This window comes from Aquarana catesbeiana, linkage group LG03, assembly GCF_042186555.1.
Source record: "Aquarana catesbeiana isolate 2022-GZ linkage group LG03, ASM4218655v1, whole genome shotgun sequence".
In the NCBI taxonomy this organism is placed as follows: Eukaryota; Metazoa; Chordata; class Amphibia; order Anura; family Ranidae; genus Aquarana; species Aquarana catesbeiana.
Window position 1 is genome coordinate 626,243,806 of NC_133326.1, and position 18,098 is coordinate 626,261,903.

At 46.5% G+C, this 18,098-nt stretch overlaps 1 protein-coding gene across 3 annotated transcripts in view; it reads right to left on the bottom strand.

The window, feature by feature from the left end:
* PGLYRP2 (peptidoglycan recognition protein 2) overlaps positions 1 to 18,098 on the bottom strand; it is a 94,192-nt gene that overhangs the window by 12,671 nt on the left and 63,423 nt on the right. For all 3 annotated transcript variants that reach the window (XM_073622403.1, XM_073622404.1, XM_073622402.1), the window contains exon 3: positions 6,136 to 6,978. In XM_073622403.1, coding sequence (XP_073478504.1) covers positions 6,136 to 6,978 — 843 coding nt within the window. The remainder of the gene's footprint in view (positions 1 to 6,135; positions 6,979 to 18,098) is intronic.

The following is an 18,098-nucleotide window of genomic DNA, read 5'->3' on the forward strand; positions in this document are numbered from 1 at the left end:
AAAGATGACTCTGTTTGCACTGGAGGAAGACAAAGCATCCAGTAAGAGATGCTATCAGGCATTTCCTGCTTGCAAGTTATTTCGTAATTATTAATTTAATATTTGTTTAATCATTTATTCTATATAATAAAGAATTACTTTTTTAACACACTGATCCTAAACTATTGTGTATTAGTTTATGCTAATGAAGTAACTGTAACTAAAGATAATTTAGGATTAGAAGTAGAATTAAACTCCAGACCAGTATAACAGATTTAAATGAATGCAGCTTTGTGTTCATTAATACATCATAAATAGATTTGTAAATGTCCAGCAGAGCTCAGAGTGAGAGAGGGAGAAGCTGCACAAGGTACCAATAAGTTAACGTACCGAAAAGGAACATGTTAAAAGAAGGAGAAAGCATAGAGAGCATAGGAGAGAGACATAGCTCATCACTGTGCTGCTTCTCAATTACTGTCCAGTTTCAGGTTGGGGTGGGTCCATGATGCTGGCCCAGAGGCCCAGGCTTTTCTGGGCTCAGAGGAAGTGGGTTTAATGACACTGGCCTTCATTCAACTCCAGTGGCGGCTCGTCCATCCCCTTACTTGTGCGCCCAGTCTCTAATCTACATGCAGAGCACCGGACGCAAGGATTTCAATGGGGTTTTTTTTTTTTTTTAAGCATATGATTAGAGCCTGAGGCTCTAATCAGCTTCAAAAAAGAGCCCACCCAGTTGTGTGACAATAGCAAATTAATATTCGCTATTGTCTTCCTGATTCACCTCCCGGCCAATCAGGAAGCGAGTCTTAAGACCCGACTGACCGAGAGGAGAAGCGACCATATTGGCCGCCGAGGAGGAGGAGACGCAGGGTGAAGCCGCCGAGGAGGAGGAGAGGCAGGAAGGAGCCTAAGCTGCCTGTGACCTAGATGGGGTAAGTGTGGGGCTGGTGGACAAGCCAGCGACAGGGGGGGTTTAACTGACCGACCGAGATGGTTGGTGGGGGGTTGTTTTGTTTGCCCCCCCCCCCAAAAAATGGAGCACCAGCTGCCACTGTTCAACTCTAAGGCTGGGTTCACACCAGTGCGAATTGAATGCGGGTTTCCCTGCATCCAATCTGCATGTCAGGAGATTGTGCCCGACTTTCTATGAAGCCGGTTCAGACATCTCCGGAGCACAGGAGTCCTGTGCATTTTCTGGTCCGTTTCAGGTCTGAATTCAGCCAAAAATTCGGGCTGAAATCAGACCTGAATTGGTGAATGGAGTCGCACCGGACTCCTGCTTTGAGCCACTCCATTCCTCAGTGTGAACCCAGCCTAAAGCTTGAGTAAATCTACAGTAATTGTACAAGAAGTACCACAGGGACAGCTCCAGGTTAAGTAGTGTTGTAGAAAAATCTGCTTTTTTATTTCACCTTTTTCAGTTTTTTTTTTTTACTTTTTCGACTGAAAGGGGTTGTAAACCCTCGCTGTTTTTAACCTTAATGCATTCTATGCATTAAGGTGAAAAACATTTTTCAATGCAGCAGCGCCCCCGAGCACCCCTTATACTTACCTGAGCCCTGAAATCTGCGCGACGGGAACGAGCACACCAGCTCTGGCCGGTGTCTCGTGTCCTGATTGGATAGATTGATAGCAGTGCAGCCATTGGCTCCTGCTGCTGTCAATCAAATCCAATGACGCGGCCACCGGGGGACGGGGTCGAGTCCGGCATTCGTGTCTATGGACGCAAATGCTGGACTCAGGAGCGCGCCTGCAAGTTAACCCCCCCCCCCCGGGAGAACGCTTCGCCTAGGGGGTTATCTGAAGTGAGGAGGAGCCGCGAGAGCCGCCGGGGGACCCCAGAAGATGAGGTTCGGGGCCACTCTGTGCAAAACGAGCTGCACAGTGGAGGTAAGTATGATATGTTTGTTATTTAAAAAAAAAAAATCGAACCCTTGAAGTTCTACTTTAGCCATTAGCTGCAGTGGAGTACAGTGGATTCATCAGGGGTCTTTTAAAGGGGCCTGGAGGGTTCTCCATAAACAGAACCAGCCACAACCTATATGCTATATGCTAGTTATATAAAAAAAAGTTTTAAACATTTAAAGTGATAAATAAAAAAGCCCCACCACTTAATATATACAAAAACACATGTGCTGGGGTGCCTACGTGTGAAAATGATGATTGCCCTACACATGGTATATACATGCATGCACGCTGAAGTGACAGCAATAATTCTAGGCCCATTTTTTTATGGTTAACTCTAAACTGATGATCTGTAGGGGCATTTTAAGCATTGCCTATAGACTATTTTGATACTGAAAATTGTTGCCATTTCACTGGCGCATGCAATTTTAAGGATTGACATGCTAGATATCTATTTACTTGGCACAACCTCATTTTTTTTTTTCTTTAATTGGGTAATATATTGGGGTTGATTTACAAAAGGCAAGCAGACTGTGCACTTTGCAAAGTGCAGTTGCACTCTGCAAGTGCAGTTGCTCCAGAGCTTAGTAAATGAGGTAAAGATTCACTTTGCAAAGAATAGCTAATCACGTGCAAGCAAAATAAAGTATAAAAAAACATTTTTACTTGAACAAGATTGGATGATGGAAGTTAGCAAAGCTTTGGCTCATATACTAAGCTCTGGAGCAACTGCTCTTGCAGAGTGCAGCTGCATACAGGCATACCCCACTTTTAAGTACACAATGGGGTTTATTTACTAAAGCTGGAAAGTGCAAAATCAGGCTCACTTCTGCATAGAAACCAATGAGCTTCTAACCCCAGCTTGTTCAATTAAGCTTTGGTAATAAAACCTAGAAGCTCATTGGTTTCTATGCAGAAGTGAGCATGATTTTGCAATTTCCAGCTTTAGTAAATAAACCCCATTGTGTACTTAAAAGTGGGGTATGCCTGTACTTACCAAATGTCCCGGATTTCCCGGGACATTCCCGGGATTTGGACTCTTTTCCCGAGTTTATTGTTTCCTGGGAAATGTACAGAGAAATCGTTTTTTTTACGAATTTTCGCCGCCACCGCTACAGGTCCGCAGCCAGCGGAGACATTGTCTCCACTGGCCGCCATTTTTAAGGAGACCAGGAATGGCTGGGTGGCTAGACGAAGCTCCTGCAACGCCGCCCACCCTGCGCCCCACTCCGCCTCGCCCCGCCTACCCCCCCGCCCCCCGGTCTGTTATGGAAAGGTAAGGGGGGCACTGCTGGGGACACCTGATGTTGGGGGGGCACCGCTGGGGCCACCTGATGTTGGGGGGGCACCGATGGGGACACCTGATGTTAGGGGGAACACTGGGGACACCTGATGTTAGGGGGGAATGGCTGGGGACATCTGATGTTAGGGGGGCTCTGCTGGGGACACCTGATGTAAGGGGGGCTCCGCTGGGGACACCTGATGTAAGGGGGCTCCGCTGGTGACACCTGATGTAAGGGGGTGCTCCGCTGGGGATATCTGATGTAAGGGGGGCTCCGCTGGGGACATCTGATGTAAGGGGGGGCTCCGCTGGGGACACCTGATGTAAGGGGGGGGCTCCGCTGGGGACACCTTATGTAAGGGGGGCTTCACTGGTGACACCTGATGTAAGGGGGCTCCGCTGGGGACATCTGATGTAAGGGGGGCTCCGCTGGGGACATCTGATGTAAGGGGAGGGCTCCGCTGGGGACATCTGATGTAAGGGGGGCTCCGCTGGGGACACCTGATGTAAGGGGGCTCCGCTGGGGACATCTGATGTAAGGGGGGGCTTCACTGGGGACACCTGATATAAGGGGGGCTCAGCTGGGGACATCTGATGTAAGGGGGGGCTCCGCTGGGGACATCTGATACAAGGACGGACTCTGCTGGGACACATGATGCAAGTACGGACTCTGCTGGGGGCACCTGATGCAAGGACGGACGGCTGGTGGCAGGCGACGTGGCAGGTGACACGCCCAGGGATCCCACTGATTCGGCATTATGGTGAGTTGAATGATTTAATTTTATATTACAATGTAATAATAGAAATAATGCACTTCAATCATCCTAACACCATTACAACCATGGTGCCGGGATGATTGAAGCGCTAACACCAGGTGTTTGGAGTATCTTTATGTGCTTGTTGTTAAACTTTCTAGAATACGCATTTTTACTTTCCCCCTGTGCCACGCCTACAAATGTGCCACAGCCAAAAAAGTGTCCCTAAAAAATGTTTTTCAATGTTGGCAACTATGCAACTGCACTTTGCAAAGTGCACAGTCCATTTGCCTTTAGTAAATCAAATTCAGAGTGTCTATGTGCACTAAAATAAACTTGAGTGTCTTTATCTACCAAAAATATGGGTTTGATAAGCCAATGCGTCAATATCATGTGACATGAAAAAATTGCAACTACCACCATTTTATTCTCCAGGGTTTTTGCTTTCAGAATATACACTGAGCAAAATTATAAACACAACACTTTTGTGTTTGCCCCTATTTATCATGAGCTGAACTCAAAGATCTACAACTTTTTCTATGTACACAAAAGGCCTATTTCTCTCAAATATTGTTCACAAATCTGTCAAAATTTGTGTTAGTGAGCACTTCTTCTTTGCCGACATAATCCATCCACCTCACAGGTGTGGCACATCAAGATGCTGATTAGACAGCATAATTACTGCACAGGTGTGCCTTAGGCTGGCCACAATAAAAGGCCAGTCTATAGTAAAATGTGCAATTTTATCACACAGCACAATGCCACCGATGTTGCAAGTTTTGAGGGAGCATGCAATCGGCATGCTGACTGCAGGAATGTCCACCAGAGCTGGTGCACATGAAGTTGTCTCCAAAAGAGTTTCAGAGAATTTGGCAGTACATCCAACCAGCCTTACAACTGCAGACCATGTGTAACCACACCAGCCCAGGACCTCCACATCCAGCATCTTCACCTCCAAGATCGTCTGAGACCAGTCACCCGGACAGCTGCTGCAACAATCGGTTTGCATAACCAAAGAATTTCTGCACAAACTTTCAGAAACCATCTCTGGGAAGCTCATCTGCAGGCTTGTCATCCTCATCGTGGTCTCGACCTGACTGCAGTTTCGTTGTAACCGACTTGAGTGGGCAAATGTTCATATTCGATGGCATCTGGCACTTTGGAGAGGTATTCTCTTCACGGATGAATCCCGGTTTTCACTGTACAGGGCAGATGGCAGACAGCGTGTATGGCATCAATTGGGTGAGCTGTTTGCTGATGTCAACGTTGTGTATCGAGTGGCCCATGGTGGCAGTGGGGTTATGGTATGGGCAAGCATATGCTATGGACAACGAACACAGGTGGATTTTATTGATGGCATTTTGAATGCTCAGAGATATCGTTACGAGATCCTGAGGCCCATTGTTGTGCCATTCATCCACGACCATCACCTCATGTTGCAGCATGATAATGCAGGGCCCCATGTTGCAAGGATCTATACACAATTCCTGGAAGCTGAAAACATCCCAGTTCTTGCATGGCCAGCATACTCACCGGACATGTCACCCATTGAGCATGTTTGGGATTCTCTGGATCGGTGTATACGACAGCGTGTTCCAGTTCCTGCCAATATCCAGCAACTTCGCACAGCCATTGAAGAGGAATAGACCAATATTTCACAGGCCACAATCAACAACCTGATCGACTCTATGCGAAGGAGATGTGCTGCACTGCGTGAGGCAAATGGTGGTCACACCAGATAGTAAATGGTTTTCAGACCCCCCCCGACCCCCCCAATATAGTAAAACTGCACATTATAGAGTGGCCTTTTATTGTGGCCTGCTTAAAGCACAGCTGTGCAATAATCATGCTGTCTAATCAGCATCTTGATATGCCACACCTGTGAGATGGATGGATTATCTCGGCAAAGAAGAAGTGCTCACTAACACAGATGTAGACAGATTTGTGAACAATATTTGAGAGAAATAGACCTGTTGTGTACACAGAAAAAGTCGTGGATCTTTCAGTTCAGCTCATGATAAATAGGGGCAAACACAAATGTGTTGCGTTTATAATTTTGCTCAGTGTATATACATTATGAGGGTTTTCACCCTTCAGGCCTAAAATGTGCATTTTCTAATGTATAAAAACAATGGCTCCAGGACTGGAGTGATTAAACAATGCTTTATACACCTGTAACAAATATAAATCCACATAATAGCTATAATATTATACCCAAATATTGCTGCTCAAACTGCTTTGCTGCTGCAGCTGTGGTTTCTTTCAGCTCTTCCTCTGTCATATTTGGAAGGCCAGAACCTGGATATTGTTTCTTGTAACATTCAATTGCTTTCCCTATCGCATCTCCTAATTCGCCCTTCTCTAGCAGAGCCTGGAAATTCTGCCTCCTGTACGGGCTCCTAGCTGGAATTCCTCCATAGTAAGAATGAAGTAGATCACTCATCTTCTGGGTTTCATTTATGATCATCATTTCCCTCAGTAGGGCACCATCCAATACACCATTGAAGTTGGCAAGTGTCAGATCAGTTATAGAAGGGGCTCCATGTAGCTGGAAGGTTTTTGGATTGGTGGTAGAATCCCAGCACCCATCAGGAACATATAATGGTACCTGCAAAGAATCTTTTAAACTGGCAAAATGTAATCCTAGCACACTTGGAAGTGAAATTCGACACATGGTATGGCTGTGTGGCTCTTGGCTTGGTCCTGTATCCTTACTGGGTTCCACATCCCTTGTGTCATTTTTCAATTTTTTTACATCACACTTAGCTTTCCAACCACAGACCACTGTGTCAACAAGAGACCTTAAAGCCACTGTGCTACCATCAGGAGCCAAAACAACTCCTTGTTGCTGCCAAGGCATGCCCTCTAAACGTATCACCTTTTCTGACAGCAAAACGTGAGCAAGAGCAGCTTGTCTATCAGACAAATATTGATGGGACTGGAATTGTTTAGTATTAGAAGACAGCAGGAGCTCAGCAACATCCCTAGCAGGCCATTCTGGCAAACTGGACTCCAGCTCCTGTATGAGATCAGTGAAGGTATCCATCTTCATAATAGCTGGAATAAAGGAAACATAGCAGTTAAAAATTAGCATACTAGCAACTTAAAAAGACTTATCACCCACACATCACGCCATACTGACCACATATGTACAGATACAGGGCATAACTAAAAGTGTTAGATGTATAGTATCTGATAGACAAGAAACTACGGATGGTGCACATGAGAGTGTAATTCACAGCAAATAAACGACACAGCAATTCCCCTATGTACTTTGAAAAAAACGATTGTCAGTCACTGCAGAAATCAAGGCCAGCTGGCTCCTATGATAGACAGCATACTGGTGCAATGCCAGGACGTGTGACTTCCATCATAGGCAGTGCCGGGACAAGGTTATTCAGTACCCAGGGCAAAAAAGGCAAACTTTATTATTTTGCAGATGGTATCATGGCAATCATTATCTGCTTACTTGTGCCATGCGATACATACTGCTTTATTGATTCCTTAGGCTCCTTGGCTCCTCTAGGTTGCAGCCCGGCAGCAGCTCTCTGTGCTTCTCTGAGTCCTTCCACCCTACCTCTGGCCATGAGTGATTTTACGCCGCCCGGCCGGGGAGTAAAGTGCTGACAGGGAAGGGAAGTAATTGGCTTGTGCTGGGTGCAGGAGCGCACTCGGCACATCGTTACAGTTACAGCAGGTACAGCTATTAGTAGCGCTGGCTAGTGTGTACAGTCACACACACACAGTTGTGAAGCACACAGCCGGTACTTCATCTGCGCCCCCCTCCCTCCAGTAAATTGTACCGCCCAGGGCATCTTCCCCTTCCGCCCCCCCCCCCCCACCCCGTACTGGCCATGATCATAGGAGCCGGTCCAGGAGGCGGGACTTAGTGTGACAGCGGCAGCGCCGGGTAAGCGGGAGATTCCCGCTCTGTGTAATCCTCTCCCCGTGCACTTGCAAAGCTGCACCGATGGGCATTGCTGAGGCTGCATTGATGGGCACAGGTAAGGCTGAGCTGATAGGCATGGATCAGGTTGCATTGATGAGCACTGGTGAGGCTGCATTGATGGGCATTGGTGAGGCTGCATTGATCGGCATTGGTAAGACTAAGCTGATGGGCACTGGTCAGGCTGCATTATTGGGCACTGCTAAGGCTGCATTGATGGGCACTGGTGAGGCTGCATTGATGGGTACTGGTGAGGCTGCATTGATAGGCACAGGTAAGGCTGAGCTGATGGGCAATGATGAGGCTGCATTGATGGGCACTGGTGAGGCTGCATTGATGGGCACTGATGAGGCTGCATTGATGGGTACTGGTGAGGCTGCATTGATGGGCACTGGTGAGGCTGCATTGATGGGTACTGGTGAGGCTGCATTGATGAGCATTGGTGAGGCTGAGAAGATGGGCACTGATCAGGCTGCATTGATGGGCACTGATGAGGCTGAATTGATGGGCACCAGAGAGGCTGCATTGATGGGCATTGGTGAGGCTTCATTAATGGGCATTGGTGAGGCTGGGCTGATGGGCACTGATCAAGCTGCATTGATGGGCACTGGTGTGGCTGCATTGATGGGCACTGATCAGGCTGCATTGATGGACACTGGTAAGACTGCATTGATGGGGACTGATGAGGCTGCGCTTATGGGCACTGGAGAGGCGGCACTGATGGGCACTGATGAGGCTACATTGATGGGCACTAATGAGGCTGAGCTGATGGGCACTGATGAGGCTGTATTGATGAACACTGATCAGGCTGCATTGATGGACACTGATGAGACTACATTGATGGACACTGATGAGACTGCATTGATGGGCACTGATGAGGCTGCGCTGATGGGCACTGGTGAGGCTACATTAATGGACACTGGTAAGGCTGCATTGATGGGCACTGGTGAGGCTGCAGTGATGGGCACTGATGAGGCTGTGCTGATGGGCACTGGAGGTGAGTATAATACACTCTTTAAATGTGCTTTACCATGCATGGTTTTTCCTTTTATGAACAAGAAAATGATGACGTTATGCTGTTGGGCTAGTATAATAATGATATGGGGCTGGTATGAAATTATTTCCAGGGCTGATTTTTATGCCCAGTCCGGCCCTGGCGGAAATGTATTATCATTATTATGAGATATCAGCAACTCAACCAGCTAACCTTTAGGAGATTGAACAAGATTGACTGTTTGCGGACTGTTTGATCTGTACCAAATGCTTATACCAAAAATAATAAATACATTGAAATCAAAAAAAGAAAGCTACAAATAATAAAAAAAAAGCCTCTATTGTTCCTAAAATATATATACGATATATACAGTTCTTTGAGTGCAAAAATATTCTATAGGGCAGGATATAAGTGAGGAATTTCCCAGCTACTGCTAAAGAACCCCAATTGGCTCTAAATGGTCACATTCAATCAGTGGCATAATTATAGGGGTCGCTGAGATCGCGATGGCGACCGGGCCCCTTGCTGCAGGGGGCCCTAGAGGGCCCCCCGTAATCTTCGATAGGAGGAGCGGCAGGGGCGGCTGAGATGAGCTCCCCGATCGTAAGGCAAACTGTAATCGGCGGCACTGTACAGGGAGTTCGTCACATTAACCTAAAGTGAAAGCACAGTGCTGTGCTCTTTGTCTCCCCCTACAGTGCAGTAACCATCAGGAAGAGCTAAGGTAAAGGTCTGCTGTTTTTTTTATAAGACTATCTATCTATCTACTGTATGTGTGTTTATATGTGTGTTTATGTATGTGTGTGTGTATGTATGTATGTATGTGTGTGTGCATATGTATGTATGTGTGTGTGTGTGTGTGTGCGCGCGCATGTATGTATCCATGTGTGTGTGCATGTATGTATGCATGTGTATGTGCATGTGTTTATCAGTGGCGGTGCGTCCATAAGGGTGCACGGGCGCCGCCCCCTCTCTCCAGCCACCCCCTCTATGACCGATGGATAGATTCATGGTATAGCATGAATCTATCCATGGCCACCGCTGCCACCCCCATATTTAGGTGTCCGGCCCCTTTTCGGGCGCGGGGTGCCTGAATTACAGCGGCGGGGGGGGGTTTTTGAAGCACCTGATTAGAGCCATAGGCTCCAATAGGCTTCAAAATAGGTGAACTGCGAGTGCCATGCTTGACGCTCACAGTCAACCCAGGTGTGTTAGAAAAGCGAATTAATATTCACTTTCCTAACACTGAACTGCCTTTCCGCCAGTCAGGTGTGCGGGTCTTTTACCCATCACCTGATTGACTGAAACGATAGGCGCGACTATTTGACGCCTATCAAGAGGAGAGGACGAGAGATGAGGACGGCAGGAGACGCATGGAGGACCCCGCTCGTGGCCGCCACCTGCTGCCCCACCGAGACAGGGTAAGTGCCGGGCAGTGCGAGGGGGGCCAGGCGGCAAACGAACGGGGGGGATTTACAGTGGTGGCATTCGATGGCACAGTTGCAGCATTTGATGGCACACTGGCAGCATTTAATGGGCACACAGGCAGCATTTGATGGGCACACTGGTGGCATTTGATGGGCAAACTGGCAGCATTTGATGGGCACAGTGGCGGCATTTAATGGCACAGTGGCAGAGTTTGATGGGCACAGTGGCCGCATTTGATGGGCACAGTGGCCACATTTGATGGCACAGTGGCGGCATTTGTGGCACAGTGGCAGCATTTGATGGGCACAGTGGTGGCATTTGATGGCACAGTGGCGGCTTCTGATGGGCACAGTGGCGGCGTTTGATGGGCACAGTGGCGGCGTTTGATGGGCACAGTGGCAGCATTTGATGGGCACGGTGGCTGAAATTGATGGGCTCAGTGGCTGCAATTGATGGGCACAGTGGCTGCAATTGATGTTTTTTTTTCAGAATTTTTCAGTTTGCTTGCACCCCCCAAAAATTTTGAGCACCAGTCGCTACTGGTTTATATGTGCGTGCATATGTGCATTTATATATGTGTGTGTGTGTATGTATATATACAGTATATGTGTGTGTATTATGTGTGTGTTTACATGTATGTATGCACATTTTATGTATGCACTTTTAATCCTGACCCCCTATATGTGTACAATCAGAACCTTTTTTTTTTTTTTTTTTACATCAAGGGTGCCCTGACTGTAAAAAGATTGAGAAACACTGACATAGAGGAACGGATCTCTCCATTTTCCTCCTGCAGCTGCTGAATGCCTGCGGGAGGAAGAGGAGGAGAAGTGGGGGGAAATGGAGAAATCGATTCCTTTATATGCAGCCACCCACTTGCGACTGGGCCCTGTTGTTCTGCCACCGGGCTCGGGGGAAAGGAGCCCTGTCCGGGGGTCAGGGGGGCCCTTCATGGTTTCTTGCATCGGGGCCCTGAAGTTTCTAGTTACACCTCTGCTTTCAATGTAGTGCAGTGACTCTCAGTCTATTTCGAAAGGATAAAACAGCCAATCTATGGCTTTTTACAAGTATAAAGTGAATGGCAGTAGAGGTGGGGCAAGTAGAATTGTAACCCATTATACATATGAAGGCTTCTATTATCTGTACAATTTTTTTTCATTACATAGTGTATATTATCAGGTCTGCTTCAAGAATGCAAGATTAACCAGTTCAGCTCCCACATCTGTATACCTCATAAAGGCCAGATCAATTTTAAAATTAAACGGGCATGATACAGTACATTCATTATTACACTGAAGATAACAAAGATATATATATATATATATATATACACACAGTGCATCCACAAAGTATTCACAGTGCTTCACTTTGATTATGTTACAGCCGTATACCAAAATTCATTATTTTCCTCAAGATATTACAAACAATACCCCATAATGTATATAAGTGCGCACTGTGCTCGACTAAAAGTACAATTATGCCGCTACTTAAGCAAAGTAAACACATAAAATAGGTGAAAAATATAACATGCAATGACAAATATAAGTTTCACAGTAGCGCAATAATTAATATAGTGAAAACAAAAATAAGTGCCCATAAAAAATAAAAATGTCCATAAGGAATATGTCAATATTGCAACTCTGGGAATAACATATAATCCAACTTATTGTGATAAAGTAGGTATAAAAAAACATAGCCTAAAACACCAACTCTCCTCCACCAAGGTGATAAGTGCCAATTCCACTCACTTAAGAATAAAGCTCACCAGATGTAGTTGCCATTCACTCTCGTGTCTGGCAAAAATAGCTTTTTGTGTTATATTGAAGAGCCTCTATAGACCGAGACAGAGCCTCCAATAGTGTAAAACACCTTAGGATAACCATTTATTTAAAAGTAAGGCACTTACATCATAAAACCATCAAAATCACCTTCGAATGAACAATCTCAATAATACCGGGTGCCACAGTGTTGCGATCTCACCATGCCATCGTTCGCACTCCTAGGATCACCGTCTCGGCTTAAGAGTATAGTTGCCGCGTCATCATGCCCAACGTGTTTTGTCACTTACAACTTCATCATAGGGGGTTTATGACGGGGTCAGAAGTGACAAAACGCAACAAAACGTTTTTGTGTTATTCATATTCTCTGAAAAATGGCCAAGAAATCATAAATTCTGCCAGGGTATGTAAACTTACGAGCACAACTGTGTGTGTGTGTATATATATATATATATATATATATCTATATATATATCTATATAGAGATAGATATATATATATAGATATATATATCTATCTCTATATATATATATATATATATATAGAGATAGATATATATATTGTGATCTGGGGTAGCTCTGGAATGACCACCAGCCAGTTTGGCAAAAGCAAACAGTTAATGTATTTGAAGCACGGATAAACAAAAAGACAGCTTACTTCAGCCAAAGTCAATAAACAGTCCAAATCCTGGTATCACAAAACTAAACTGCAGGCTCACCACCAATCTTCAGTCCCATACTGGGGTTAGGCTCCTCCATAGTAAGGGTGCCAGGCAGGCCACACAGGGTGTTAGAAGCCTGGGTTTCATCTTGTCTGAGAGCTCACACTTTAAGAAGGGGCTAATTGAAGAGGGCAGGTACTTTCCCTTCAGAAATGCATATTAGTCAGTTTGGTCTGGAAATGTCAGTGGAGCAGTGTGCTTGGAGTGAGAGAGACATCAGCACTTTGGGAGGAGAGCTCCATTGCTGGATTGTGTCCTGCTGGGGTGAGAAAAACCTTATTGGAGACTGTAGCTCTGGTTAGAGCTGTGTGACTGAACTTTAACCACGTGTGCATCTGGGTTAGAAGACAAGCCTGTCGTTTCTTTTGTTTGACTTACCTTTTGCTAAATAAAGCTACTTTTATTTTACTGCACTGTCTCTGAGCTGGCTGTTTACCCCTCTGATCCCTTACAAATTGGTGGAGGTATACATTGGGCAGTTTGAGGGGTGCAGGCCAATCCAATGTCCTGGGCGAAAGCTGCGCAGGCTGTGAAGTCTTCGGAACAAGCCATGGAGGAGCTAATTAAACAGTTAGCAGTGGCTGATGAAATTGATATATTGGATATCCGCGCTAATATATCAATTTTAGTGCTTATCCCACACCTTATTGTGGTGGAACTTATAACTGCAGCAAATCCTATATAGATTTAAGTCACGTATCAAAACATTTTTATTTTTGTCCCGGTGCCACTTGAAACACAAAAAGCAGTGGCTAATGCCCAAGCAGTCGCTGTGCAACAGGAAACAAATCGCTTACTGGTTGAACAATTGTCAGGAATACAAAAGGCGGTGACCTAGCAGGCTGAAATGATGAAAGGTCACCCCGCTGTAAAGAGTGACCCCCGGAAGGCAGTGCAGCGGATCCCGCAAAAGAAGACAGACTCAAACAATGTGGAAGCATACCTAGCGGGTGACAGCAAGGGTAGGTCTACCGGATAAAGACTGGGCAGATGTACTGGCTCCTTTCCTGACTGCAGACCCCCAGCAAGAGTACTGTGACTTGGCCCCAGAATCAGCACAGGACTTTAAGCTGCTGAAAGCAGAAATTCTAGCAAGGCTTGGAGTGACTGTCGCTTTAAGGGCGAACCGAGTCCATGGCTGGCGCTTTGACAAGGCTGAGCCTGCTCCTCCAAAGTTTGCGTTGGTATACCCTCAAGCATCACCCACGCTTCCCTGCCGGGTCCCTGGTTTGGCACTCCAGATACTTCTCAAGCTTTACCCCTGCTAACCGGTGAGGTCCCTGGCTTGACTCACAAGGCTGCTCTGCAAGCGTCTCCTCCGTGGGTTGGGTCCGTGACTTGATCACCACCTGAAGTTTCCCGATTCTACACCGTGCCCATTCTGTGAGAATGTGGTTCCGGTCCCTGGTAAAGGTGGTTGGACCCTTTGTGGCGACAGCTTCCCTTCTACCTCTGACCACTGACAGGTTCTCCAGAACCATCACTTCTGTTGGACTGCAAGCCACAATCCCAACCCTGCTCTGCTCTCCTACTTCTGGATAGGCCCACACGCAGCCTAGCAGCCAGATGCCCCTGGGATAGGCCCAATCTCCGGCCTAGCAGTCCGGGGCGTACTACACACGTTCACCCAGACAGCAGTGCAGGTGGCAAAGAACATAGATCACCTGACTTCACCCGAATATATAGGTTTTCCCAGCAGGCCAAGGGATTTACGAAAACCCCTGCCCATTGGCTGAGATACCCCATATACTCATAATCTTACCTTGGGTTGCCCCTCTCATATCTAGTACCACCAAATACCCGGCCACCTAGTGGTAGAAAAGAAAAGTGCAACAAGGCCAAACTTAGAGAAACCAATATATCTCTATCAATCGACCAAGATAACTACTCCTGGCAAGTAAATTTCCTGAGGAGCTCACTGACTAAACCCCAGGGCGCTACATCCTCCCCCTGCCCAAAAAAACTAAGTCTCAGAGTTTGCAGAAAAAGTAATTTTTCTGCCCTCAAACCTGAGAGTGAATGTCCTGGCAAAAATGGGGATGGGTGGGGAAACAGGTAAAAGGATTAACAGTATAACAGTGGAATAACATATGTGGGCCGTGCCACATGAATAAACATTGGTATCACATGGAAAGTGGTTAGTCAGGTATGACATTCAAATATCAAAAATAGTTATGTACAATTTGAAAGCAAGTAAGCAATAATGCTATCATCTAACTATCTATCTAATATATACAGTCGTAACAAATATATAGAGGGTTAGTTTTGTTATCCGGCTAGATCCCTATCCTATTCCAAGGAAGACACACCAACACAGCAACACCTGAAAGAGAGAAATCAAAACAATGCAAAGGCATCCTACCCTATTAGAACATAGTGCAGTATGTACACAGTGATTTGAACTGATCCTCAGCCGGGGGCAGCATGAAAATGTAAGAACATCCTATACATGTCTACATTATTTGCATCTTGAAAGCAGGCCCCATTCTCATTGAGAATGCCAGCCCCTTTCCTAATCAGCATAGAACTAAAAAACTTCAGCAATTCATTGATCAGAAGCAATCCTGATGTATGTGTATGTGTCCATTATTTGAAGAAATATGCAATAATTTCCTTATCACAGCCTATTCTAACTAGCTATATGCTCAGCGTCCGTGACAGGTTACCATCCATTAACTTTACTTTAAATGGATTACATTTCCCAGCAATTCCTTTTCTTCTTCCAAGGGCAACTCCCAACAAAAGGGCATGGCTGCATCTCAGGCAACAAGCAGCCAAATTATGGTGCAAGGGACCATACTCCAGGACACAGGTCCCCTTGCAAAGACTTCTCCAGTCTGTCCACATGACAGCTGAAGACAAAGAGATTCTCTTCATCATTTGCAAACACAGTTTGCTGAAAGTCACAGATCACTCTTCAGGGTGGAACACCCCAACTACCTCAGTAGTGGCCAACGTGGCCTAAAGTATCACTCACTGTATCTGCCAGCAACATTCATTCCTGACCTGACGTACAGCTTTCTAAGGTGTTCCCCATTAACAAAGAACTTTGTGCAAAGAATAGAGTAGATTCAGCAAAGCGTCCTTTGACTCCACAACTGCACATTTGTAATCCACAGAGATGATATTGGTATTTTCAACAGCTACTAGTAATACCCTGGATCATGTAGAATCAAGGTTTCTCCCTTGGTGTTCACCGTTGTGACAAAATGTTTTATGTCTCTTTTATCTGGTCTGCGAAAAACCACACTATCCAAGTTGATCTTCCGGCCATAGGCCCAGGTATCTACTACAGAGTGGTATTTTGTAGCCATCTTAGGTGACAACTTAGGAAAATCCAGGTGGAGAGAGATATGTATAAAACTGAGCACAGCCTCATCCACCTACTGAGCCTCTTTGTTAAAGATCTCATCTGCCAGATGATTTGGTATGTATGGATACAAGTATCTGTATTCAGACGCTACCTTCTTTATTATATTGCGCTGTATTTTGGACAGCCGAGGCAGGGTCTTAAAAGCTCCGTACCCAGGTAGAACACGTGCGCCTGGGGCACGCAGGAATGAGCACCCCACAACCATCTCCGGCTTATGATCCGTTTTGGAACTTGGCATGGGCATGATAGGCTGGACCATGGGAACCCACTGATTCCCTTGATACTTCTCACAGAACCTGACAATGCTAATCAGCGGTGCTGCACCGGCTGACTGCATAATCTGTACATTTGCAGTAGTGGTAGCAGATACTTCATCCTCCTGCACATTACTAGTTAACTCGTCATCACTTTCTCCTCATTTTCCTGAGTAGGACAGGGTGTCCGAGAAGAGTTCTGACAAACCATGGGATGGAATGACCGAATCTGAGATGGTCGAGCACTCTTAGGCTGGAATGTAGTTGCGCTTGGCTTTCGCCTTGACTGGCGCCTCCATGACATCCCCTCTCACGGCCACCCATATCACTTCCCCCACAGGCACACCGCTCTCACTTCTCATTGGCTTTCTCTCGGATGGCTCAGACATCAGTGCGAATAGTTGGACCTGACCTCGGCCTTTAGTAACGATCGGTGTGCTGGGTCCTGGGGTAGTCGCTGAGACAGGGGTAACAGCTTCCTGCACCACTGGAGTGACAACCGATGGTTTTGGGGCATCACTTTCCGAAGGGACACCAACATTCTTGTCCCAATCCACTTACAGGATCCGTGGGGGTAAGGTTGGAGGTACAACCTCAAACAGATGATCCCCACAATGTCCACAAACGATCCAAGGCCTTAACTGGTTAGGCCAGAGCACTTTCCACAAATCAGTCCCAGGGACTCGTAGCCCCCAGCCGTATACAAGGCAAGCTGGCCATTTGGTGCGTACCACATTCCAGTATCAGTTAGGACAAGTCTTCCGCCGCGCGTGGCAAAGCAGACGCCCGGACTGTATTTTCCCCAATCCGCCATCTCACTCACGAACTGCGCCATCTCCTTCACTAACCCACAATCAGACATACATGGCAGCACTTCCTTATCCTCCTGTGCAGAGCGGAGACTCCTCCCCCTGCCAACGGATTGGTGCAAAAGTTCTTTGGGAACTGTGGCGCCCACCTTCTCCATGCCAAAACTGTAATGCAGTCCATTTTGGAGTCTGTATTAACCCTCACAGCGCTGCCGGGAAGTGTCAAAAGACCACCAGGCTGATCCTCTCCCCCCGAGCAATGAGACTTGGTGGTTCTTCCCCACATTGATAGTACACATGACAACACAGTCTATAAGAAGGGTAAATGTTACTTGCCACCTTCCCACGGAGCCAGACGAAATCCCAGTGGAGCTGAAGCCAGTTGCTATGGACGACTGCTGCAAGGACAACGCATTGGCCCCACATTGGGCGCCAAATGTAGCAAGGTCTCTGGCCTTGTCCAGTCTAATGAGAACCACTAAGGCTAAAGATAGCTGACATCCTCCAATATGTATTGGGTTGTGAGGCATAGTGGGTGCAAAGATGGTGACAGTCATTGGGAGCCAGACACTTCTTGGATGTAAAAGAGATTTTATTTCTTTTGACAGTCCTTTTTTTGTATTTTTGGGGGAAAGGGGGTTAGGGCCAGGACACCCTTAAGTAGTTGTAGATTCAACTGGCAGATTCTGAGACTTCAATAGGAGGACAGCCGTGCAGCAAGGCGCCACATCTGCACATGCAGGAATGCTGTCTCCTATGGTAAGTCTTTAACAGTTCCTAACTCAAACGTAACAGTCCTTTCAGCTCCACTACAACTGCCTCTTGTAGTTCTTCAACACCGAGCTCCCAGTCTCTCAGTAGAACCTCTGATTCA